This window comes from Anolis carolinensis, chromosome 1 (genome assembly GCF_035594765.1).
Source record: "Anolis carolinensis isolate JA03-04 chromosome 1, rAnoCar3.1.pri, whole genome shotgun sequence".
NCBI lineage: Eukaryota > Metazoa > Chordata > Lepidosauria > Squamata > Dactyloidae > Anolis > Anolis carolinensis.
This window is the reverse complement of record NC_085841.1, coordinates 133,757,489-133,768,282: the sequence shown is the minus strand read 5'-3', so window position 1 is coordinate 133,768,282 and position 10,794 is coordinate 133,757,489. Positions and strand designations below refer to the sequence as shown.

The 10,794-nt window shown below is 37.5% G+C and overlaps 1 protein-coding gene across 3 annotated transcripts in view; it reads right to left on the bottom strand.

Moving 5' to 3' along the window:
- Nucleotides 1–337: 337 nt before the first annotated feature.
- The window catches only part of sh3yl1 (SH3 and SYLF domain containing 1), a 38,267-nt gene continuing 27,810 nt past the window's right edge, over nucleotides 338–10,794 (bottom strand). Inside the window, exons 8-10 of one of the 3 annotated variants that reach the window (XM_003215495.4) lie at nucleotides 10,428–10,488; nucleotides 7,965–8,021; nucleotides 338–1,154 (exon numbers count right to left, since the gene is read on the bottom strand). In XM_003215495.4, coding sequence (XP_003215543.1) covers nucleotides 961–1,154; nucleotides 7,965–8,021; nucleotides 10,428–10,488 — 312 coding nt within the window. In that variant the 3' untranslated portion in view covers nucleotides 338–960. Of the gene's footprint in view, nucleotides 1,155–3,271; nucleotides 4,176–7,964; nucleotides 8,022–10,427; nucleotides 10,489–10,794 lie in introns of those variants that run through there. The other 2 variants (XM_008118476.3, XM_062982748.1) reach the window with 2 other exon arrangements.

The window sequence follows — 10,794 nt, the reverse complement described above, 5'->3', positions numbered from 1 at the left end:
AATTACTCAAATTGTCATTATACATTTTACAAATCACAGAAGACAGATAAACATTTGGTTTTGTAGAAAACCACTGAGTGCTCCTAGTGAAAAATTATAGGAAAAGCAGCTGTTTCTTGATGTCATTAACAGTTTGAGGAGACCTATGTCATAAAAAATTATAAAAATAAGTCAAAGCAATTATTGCTCACCATGATTCTCATGGAGCAGGTCAGACACATGACATAAAAACAGCAATACTCAAATGATGAAAACAAGCCATTTGTAGGTTTTAACATTAAATATAACATTTGAGTGCTAATCTATTTGAAGGAAATATAAAAGAATTGACAAGAAATAAACAAAATAAGATTTTATTATGTATCATTAGTGGAAATTGTTAAATACAAAACACAGAATATATTAATATTGGCATCTGTGCATAACCTGATTAGTTTTTTTTATCATTTTGTTCATCATGAAGTATTAAGTTATAGGAAAAAGTTAAACAAGGAATTCTTAGATATTTTGTTTTAAAATCTTTATAAATATAAGTCTTGATAGAGAAAAACACGAGCAGTGTGTCTACACAAGAGGAGGGCAACCATTCAGTCAATAGAACCGTTTTGCCTGGCTCGCTTCGCCAACTTTAGCACAATGCACTTCTTCAAGAAAGAGTGAGTCAATGTGTATTGGTCCTGCTCTTATTCCTGATCTAATTCTTGATTACTTCATAAAAGAGAATTGGATGGAGCATAAATGAACCTCCCATTCTTTGTAATGGCTTCACAAGTTTGTTGTTCACATACCCACATATCTACTGGGAGAGAGTGGCTATGAATAAAAAAAACATCTCCAATGAGCTCGGTGGGACTCTCTGCCTTGTCCACCAGCCCAAACTCCACAAAGCAAATATGTAATTCTCTACACATATAAGAAAAAGGGATTTTGGCAAAGCAGTAAGGCCGTTTAAGATGTATTTTAGTTCATTGTAACATAATTAGCAGGAAAAATGCCAGTCCTGCCATGTAAACATCCTTCCCACCAATCAAACTGGGAATCGGTTTTTGTTGTGACCTTGATTTTGTCTCCGGCTTTGAAAGTCAAATCGCCTGGCTGCTGCCCTTCATATGGATATAGTGCTGTCACAATTGTAGGGTTGGTCTTGAAGTTGCCTAAAACCAAAAGACAATTTCAATTCAAAACTTGTTACTCCTTGTTGTGAATTGTATTTATATGCCTATGTTGAGATGGAAGGATTTGAATTCACTTTTTGGGTTCTTAGTCACAGATCAACATCTTAGCATAGTCTGTTTAATCTCCCAATATTTTAATATAAACTTGCATTAATAATACACAGAAAATGAAAAAAGGCAATCCAGACTGCATGGTAAATCAACAGGTTGTTTTTTTTTTTCATTTTAAAAGGTTGTCACTTTATTTAATTTTATCTCAAATGCAGTTGCAGATTGGAGTCTGTTTCTTTCCTGCTTTGCTGGTGGGTTAGCCTTTGTGAAGAGCTGAACACTTGACACATAACATAAGACAGGAATGGTCTTCTATTATCAGAATTGAGCAATGTTTCAGTATCAAAACGTTCACCATGAATAAATTTGTAAAAATACTTTCTATGCATCAGAAAAGGTAAACTTGGCACTCTCATGGAATCTACTGAAAACCTACAGACAACTTTTGTTTGTTTAAGGATTGTGCAATACAAGAGTAAATAAACTGTTATGTAAGTAGCTCTGTTTCAACAATCTTTCTTTGGATTTCCAAATCATCACCTAAGAAATATTCATCTCACACAAGATGGTGCTACAGTGCTACATTCAAAAAAATATTTATCTATGCTATTGAGCCTTGTTGATCTGTTAATACGAAACTCACAGAATGCACTGTGATTTTAATTATAAAGCTGCTGTTTTTGTTATACCATGTCTGCTGAGAATGGGAAAGAGGTTCACTACCTAGGCCATTCACATTTACATCATCTGAAAAAAAAGCCTTCAACACATCTAGTTTTATAGAGGAAACTACTGAATTTATTGCCTCAGAAATGGCCAACCTTTCAACACCTGGACTCCTGTGGCTTTGTTTTATTGAAGAGGAAATTCCAGCAGGTTCAGGTTGTAATGTAAGGCAGCTGAGGATGCTTTAAAAAGTTAACATTTAACAATTATTGTTACACTGGGAGTAATGTTCGAAGAAAATAATTCATCTGTGGCTAGGAGCAAACCTACTTTATTAAGACTTCCAAAGGCCAGTTGAGGTGACACTAGACCAGTTAAAGATATGCTGAATCCAAACCTCTCTCAGTTTAAAGGTGGTGAACCTATATAGGATTGTCATTATCCTAGCCATTTTATTTTGCTGGTATGGCAGCATCATATTAGGCTGGACAGGTTTAGATCTGGTTTAATTCAGTCCCTCCCTCTACACATCTTTTTCTATCCCCCTTTTGAGGAGGCTCATCTGCTGGTAGATCTTCATTAGCAGAAAAAAATTGCCTGCTCTGTTAGCAGATGAGGATTTTTCCTACTGCTAAATAGTTTAGGCTTGCTCTTAACAGCTTGCACATCATTGCTTAAAGATTACTTTGTAAATCTATTGATTTTAGTAGAACTCCAAGATACAGTCTGAATCCAACCTAGTTTGGTACAGTGAAGGCAAATGGTGATAACCAATAGTATTTTTCCCCTATAGCAGAACCTTATATACACATCACATTTTTTCTGTTATTCCAACAAGCTCACGACAAGATACATTATTGTCCACTCTTCTTTCTTCTTGACAACACAGATAGGTTAAGCAGTGGTTCTCAACCTGGAGTCCCCAGATGTTTTTGGCCTACAACTGCCAGAAAGCCCAGTCAGTTTACCAGTTGTTAGGATTTCTGGGAGTTGAAGGCCAAAAATATCTGGGACCCCAAGCTGATAACCACTGAGTTAAGCTATAATTGTTCTGTGGTCATGTGGTAAACTCTTGTTTCAGTGAAGACTTCAAACAGGGTCTTCTCAGTCTTAGGCTGACATCCTGACCACTACAGCACTCACCATACATAATGTATTCCCCATGGATACATGGGACTGTTTCACCAGCCATGTCTCCTGCATTGCAGTGCTTCTTCAGATTCATATCTGATCATCCAAAGTAAGTACCTAAGCTTCCAATAAAGGACCCCCTCCCTTTTTCCTCCTTTATATCACCAAAACATCATCTGTATTTCTACCATTCTCACTGTTTTCCTGTGGAGCTTTTAAACTGTTCTTAAGACATGGCTGCACATAAATAATAAATAATAACTTTATTTTTATACTCTGCCAACCATCTCCCTGAAGGAACTCAGGGCGGCTTACAAATGGGACCAAGCCCGCTTTTAACACAGTTAAAAACATAATAGCACATAACAATCACATTAAAAACACAGCAGGGTATAAAAACATTATTAAAAGTATAACAAACCAAGCTCAACAACCAGAACAAGAACCAGGGCATGATCAGACTAGAGAGGGCTGAGCATGGACTTGTGCAAGAGTGGAATATAGGGCTAGGGCTTGGTTAAAATGCAGAGTACAAAGCAATGGAAATGTAATGTTGCACAGATCAAGCAAGCAAAACTCCCCTAAGCACTCTGAAATGGGAACCTCAATGAATTAGAAATCTATAATGTTATATATCAGTTAGTTTTACACAGAATATATGCCGATATTTTTACTATCTCTTCTGAACAATTAATCAGGTCCACCACATGTATGTATGTGCAATGTTCTCCCAAGGAGCAAAACATACCAAATCAAGTTCAGGAGCTTCTATTTACCACCATGAATTTCATTTTCTGCAGAACAAATCCTGTAAACCAGATGTTGATCAAACCCACTTCAATTCAGCAGTGACCTATAGTAAACCCATAATGTTGACAAAGCTAAAGAATACATTTCTTTCTCTTGCACGTTCACAGAACAGATGTTGGGATAGAATTAGATGGCCGATGAGAATGACCTAATGTCTCCATGGCTATTAATCCAATTCATATACAAAAGTATCATTTTTATGTTTTCTGTCTGCGCTGGGAAAGACATAGCTTCTGCCATAACTGATCTGTCATAAGCTCCAATCATGTGCCTCCTGTGATAGGATGGGGTGGCCGGAGGGAGGGGGCACAATGTTCAGATCACCTTGCAAAGGGTCTTGTTCTGCAATAGAACAAAACAAACTGAATATATTCCAGAGGTCAGGTTTACACTTGAACAGTTAACCAAAACCAAATAAATGGGAAAGAAATAATACCATAGTGGGATTCCTAATTTCTTTTCCTAGCCTCAAAATTGCCTTCTCCACAAGGATGATGAGACAAATCAACACATCAAATGTTGAGGGAGGTGTGTGTGTGTATATATTTCCCAACACAGTGCTTTCTTTGTAAACGAAAGATGGTGTGAATTTCATTCGATATCCATTTTAACAACAACAACAACAACAACAACAATTTTATTTCTTACCCGCCTTGAGCCATGAGGAGAGGTGGGTAACAGTATAATTAAACCACATAAACATTATAATAGTACTACAAATCCATATATTAAAATGTATTTCTATAAAAGCTACATATTAAAGCATATTTCTATAAAATACATATATAAATACACAAAACAGAGATCAGACACAAGACACACATTTAAAATCCATGCTTTTCATGACTTTTAGATATGATTTTAAAAACTGTGAGCCAGCATCATGTAACCATTTGAGCATTGGACCATGACTATGGCAGACCAGTGTTTGAACCCCTGTTCAGTCATGGGGTGACCTTGGGCAAATCACACTCTCTCAACCTCAGAGGAAGGAAATAGCAAGCCTACTCTGAACAAATCCTTCTGAGAAAATGCCACGATGGGTTTGCCTTGGGATTTTGTCCTACGCACAGGAAAGGATGACCAAACATACCAAAGTGGTGCAACTGTGGCTCTCAGCATTACTAGTCTACAATTCCTATAATTCCTAGCTAGCATGGAATGATGGGATTATGAGGTGCACTCTCTAAAACATCTAGAGGGGCATTCCTGGTTTAGCCAATACACCTCTTTCTCTTGAAGAAAAACTGTTTCATTATATAACTATGGCACTACATATGATTCTAGGTTTCTGGCACAGTGGTAATAGAGACGTTGAACCATCCCTAGGAAAGCTTTCTGAGTCCTAAAGTTTGGCACTTGTCATTTACTCTGAAACCAACTCAGTTGATCTATACTGGTCTTGCAATTTTCACTCATGCAGATAAAGCACTTCATGGGCTTTTATGAGTTCTTTGTGTTTATACCTTGCCTCAAGTCTTATGTTAGAGCAGGATGAAAGAAGAGTTGTTTTAATTACTGCTGAAAACCACCATTGTACACTAAATATTTGTTTCATCTTGAGAAACAGCACATTTGCCAAGTTAAGGATATGAAAAAGTACGGGTTCTTAGTGACCGCCAATTACTCAATACGTTTTACAAAATGGCACTGACCCAAAACACACATAAAACAAAGACCTCAATTTTCTAGTCCTAGCGTGTACTGACCTCAATCTCGGTGTGCCTTTGTAACAGCTGGCTCAGCAATGGCATGGATTTTCAAGGCATCCTCCCCACCCCCACCATCCACATGTTGCATTTTTGCTCATTTCGTGATAATACAACCCAAAAAGGACGGTCAAAATAAAATGCCAGCAATCACATTATCCCAGTAGAACAAAAATAGTGTTAGAAATTATTTCCTGGGATTTTATTTATGCTTTATGACCAGTATTAAGATAGTTTATATTAGTCACATCAGAGAGAAAGAAGCTACTAGATGAATGTTTATTTTATTTGAAAATAAGCTATAAGCCCTACAAAGGAAACAGAAACATAAAAAAGACTTTGCTGACATACACCCTGTTAAAAGGGAAAAAGGATTCCCTGTTAAATATTTACTAAAGATGCATATGTCACCATGGCTTATAAACAGATTCACACACATTATCCTTTTGCTTAAGGATCTTCTGATACAAATATCCATTAGTCACTTTGATCTGCCTTGCTGTTTTTTACAGTTTATACTCTGCTGGAGATGACCCTCTAGGAATTATTACAAACACACCGCAACTGAGCTTTTGAGCTTGAGTTCTTCCTGTCATGAAATACATGACTGAACTGACACAGATTTCTCTTGCTTAGGAAAAGGAAAATACCATACACATTGAACTAACAACCAGCCATTATGCATACAGCTGTTTATATGCATGTCCAAAATTGTTCCATTACCGCAGGAACCTTATCTACACTATAGAAGACATTGATCTCAGATATCCAATATTCATTTCATTACTAAGCAGTACAGATGGAAAAAATAATGGGTTTCCTGATAGGAAATCTGTATTGAGAAGGAGAGAATAACTGCAAGATTTTTTGAATTTTGCAGATAATACTTGAAGTATTGAGCTTTCCAGAAATTTATTTATTTATTATTCAAACTTATATGCCGCCACTCCCCTTGGGCTCGGAGCGGCTTCCAAAAACAGACTAAAATCTAAAACAATTTAAAAACAGCAATAACAGAAATCAAAAGCCTGCAGAAACAGGCAGGCCTGTAACGAGGGGGGGGGGGTTAGGGGTTCAACCCCCCTGCCGAAATTTTTCAGGTTATAAAAATAAACCTGGTTTACTCATGAATTTTAACTGGTTAACCAAATCCCCATGCTAAATCTATGAGACGCAAAACATTACGAGTCCCTCCAGGCACTATCTCAAGCAGATATTGACAAGTTTGTAGCGGGGGTGGGGGGTGCTAGGGGTTCAACCCCCCCCCCCCCCGATTTTTTTTTCTGGCTACGGCCCTGGAAACAGGTGTGTCTTACATGCCCTGCAGAAGGCTGTTAAGTCCCGCAAGGCACAAACTTAGTTTCTCTATTTGTGTTATATGTTTTCATGCTGCATCTTTGTTCCTAATGAGCCAGTATGGTTTGAGTATTAGACTATGACTTTGGAGGCCAGGATTCAAATTCCTGTTTGGCCATAGAACCTACTGGACACTCTTAAGCAAGTCATATTCCTTCAGCCTCAAGGGCAAGCCTTCTCTGAACAAATCTTGCCAAGAGAGCCCTACGGTATGTTCTCCTTAGTTTTGTCATAAGACAAAATGACTTGAAGGCAAACAGCTCTATCTCATTTAGGTTGAAATTCGCTTTCAACCAAACTACTACTGTTCAACTATTAGGTTCTCAACCCCAAGATTTGCACTTCACGTGTCAAGAAGGATCAGTTAGACAAAAAGCTTGATTTCGTCAATTTTCAATGTAAATATCCAGTGCCTCCCAACCTCTCAGGAAACATTGATATATGATATTAGCCCACTGAGCTAGATCAGAACAAAGTTAAGAAACTTTGGGCACAATATATAATGTCTTATATGGGAGGGAACGTGTAACCACTTGCCTTGTGGAGTCCAGCAATTCAGTTAATATTTTAAAGAAGTCTTCATTTCTGTGGATGAGGTGCAACAAGCATTTTCCCCAAGCTTTTTTTTACCATCCTCAACCCCTGCAACCTTTTAGACCATGCTTTTCTGTGCACCTCCCACCACCTGTTTAACATTAAATAAATACCTGTTTTTCAAAAACAGAAGTAATTGAGGTCACTTTTGGTAGTCTAGTAATCTATCTGGCCCCTGGAGGATAATTGGGACAGAAAATTTGCCCATTACTGATTTAACTATCATGCTAGGCACAGGTCAAGTGAGATAAAGACTCACTTTGACTTTCAGAGTATTTATAGACAAACTAAATGAGATTAGATCTACAATCAGTGAAATTAGTTCACTTGGAGACTCCTAGCTTTGCCACCCATGAAGTATTTAATTTTTAATAACAATTTTAAACAGAATATAGTAGCCCAATACAGATGACTAGTATCACAATCACATTTTATATTATTTTCTGAATGTTCAAATATTGTAAATGCTCACCCATTGCAGTTGAGTAACTAGGAAGCTCAGGATAAAGTCTGTTTGGGGCTCTTGTATCTGTGGAAAATTCCGAATGTGTCATATAAATTATTATAGCCCATTTAATCTTGGTTAGTAGTTTGATATAGTTAAGTTACAGCTGTTATTCTACAATCTATCATAAAGATAAAGTGTAGCAAGAGAGCAAACAAATATAAAAATAGCCAAAGAATTCAAAAAATGGCAGAAGAGCACAATTTTAATAGGCTCATTCTCTGATGAAAAAAGGCAGAATTTGGGTCCCATTTACTCTCAGGATGCCAAGAGATCATTTTTAATAGAAATCTGGCATCATTAGAAGAAGGAAGGTTCACTCAGTGCACTAATGCAATATCCAGAGAATAATGTAACACACTTGCTAAGGTTTTATGGACCTTCTTGGTCACATACGTTGAAACATATGTTTTAATATCTCAAACATTTACCAATTATTGCATTAAAACAGAGTTCAACATACACAAAATATAACATATTCTCTCTAAAACTAACCATATTTTTATTCTGCTCTAAAATATCCCATAGAAGAGGTCTGCTTACTATGCAATATATTGTTTATAATAACTGCATGTTTTAAAATGTTCTAGGGCCTTTATAACTCAGTTTACCAATTTATCTATCTATCTATATATACAGTAGAGTCTCACTTATCCAACATAAACGGGCCGGTAGAATGTTGGATAAGCAAATATGTTGGATAATAAGGAGGCATTAAGGAAAAGCCTATTAAACATCAAATTAGGTTATGATTTTACAAATTAAGCACCAAAACATCATGATAGACAACAAATTTGGCAGAAAAAGTAGTTCAATACGCAGTAATGCTATGTAGTAATTACTGTATTTATGAATTTAGCACCAAAATATCACGATATATTGAAAACATTGACTACAAATATGTGTTGGATAATCCAGAATGTTGGATAAGCGAGTGTTGGATAAGTGAGACTCTACTGTAAATGTAATGTGCATTTTTCCCATGGAGTAAACAACAAAACCACTGAACCAAATTACACCAAATTTGACCACATCCAATCTATGTCTTTCAATAAAAAAAAAACCCCTAGAAAAATAGTTCAAATTACAGAGGATGAGAAAGGGCCTTTCTCCCCCTAACTGCCAGTCAGAAAGATAGGCCCTGCTGCCTTTAGCCCCCCACTGCCTTTAGGCCCCATCCCCTTTGTGTCCTAGCAACTCCCTCAGCCAAAAGGGCGCCCAGGGGACAGGCAGAGTGCACTTAGGCCTCATCCACACTGCCTATAAAACACAGATTATTTTATTTGAACTGGATTATATGGCAGTGTAGATTCAAAGCCCTTCCACACAGCTATATAACCCAGCGTTTGCTTTGAACTGAATTATCTTGAGTCCACACTGCTATATAATACAGTTCTGTGTGGATTTTATACAGCTGTGTAGAAGGGGCCTCATAGAATCCAGTTCTAAGCAGATAATATAAGATTATAAATATAATATATAGTAATTACTGTGTTATAATACAGAACAATATAATCTCTAAAATCAGGACAGTAAATAAAGAGCAACACTCTGAAAACAGGGAAATTCCAGACAGGAAACAACCAGGGCCAGCTAACACCTCCCAACAAAGAATTTCCCCAGGCAGAAAGCAGCCAGGCTTTGAAACTGCAAGGCCATTAAATGCTAATCAAGGTGGCTAATTGCAGCATTCATACCTGCCGCACTGAAACTATTAATTGCTATTCAACCTGGCCAACCAAGGATTCCACAAGGTAGAAAGCAGCCAGGCTTGAGAGCAGCAAGGCTATTCAGTGCAATTCAACATGGCCAACCAAGATTTCCCCTAGGTGGAAAGCCCCCAGGCTTTGAAGCCACGAGGCTACTCCGTCTCATTCAACCTGGCCTAGCAAGGATGCTCTATATAGAAAGTAGCTAGGCTTTTAAGCTGCAAGACTATTCAGTGCAATTCAAGCTGGCCAAACAAGGATTCCCCTACAAAGGAAGTAGCCAGGCTTTAAAGCAGCTCTTTGATTGAGGGTGCTACTCCAGCTTGCCAAACAAGGATTCCCCTAGGTATATCACAGCCAGGCATTGAAGCTGCAAGGCTATTCAGTCCAGATCAACAAAGGATTAACCTTGGTAGAAGGCGGCCAGGCTTTGAAGCAGCGATACTATCTGTACTATTGAAGCTGACCAACCAAAGATTCCGCTAGGTAGCAAGCAGCCAGGCTTTGAAGCAGCAACGCTATTCATTGGAATTCTAGCAGCCTAAAAAACCATTCCCCTAGAATGCAAGTACCCAGCCTTCCAAGCATCAAGCCTATTCCGTTGTATTCCAGCTCACCAAACAAGGATTCCCAAAAGAAGAAAACGGCCAGGCTTTGAGGCTGCAAGGCTATTCACTGCTATTCCGGCTGGCCAACAAATGATTCCCATAAGCCATAATACCTTCTCGGGTAAAGTCTTCAGAACTCCTGCGTGTCTGTTGTCTTGAGGAATTGCCACTAACCTGGTGAGAAGGGATGGAAAGAATACAAATTTTAAATTTCAGTATGTCAAATGTCTAAGGTTTTGATGAATTTTAAAGAGGGCATTAAAGAACTTTCAATTCTACTGAGAAAAGCATAACCAGTTAAACAATGTAATACAATGCCATCAATTCAAAGGGAAGGGTGAAAATAATGGGCGAAATAACAACACAATACAAGAAAAGCACACCTACTATTGCTTCCATATTATAACAGAATTACTCAAATATTCCCAAAAACAAAAAGTAATGTAATTTTTATTTTAAAGTAAAATTTTAATAATTGTA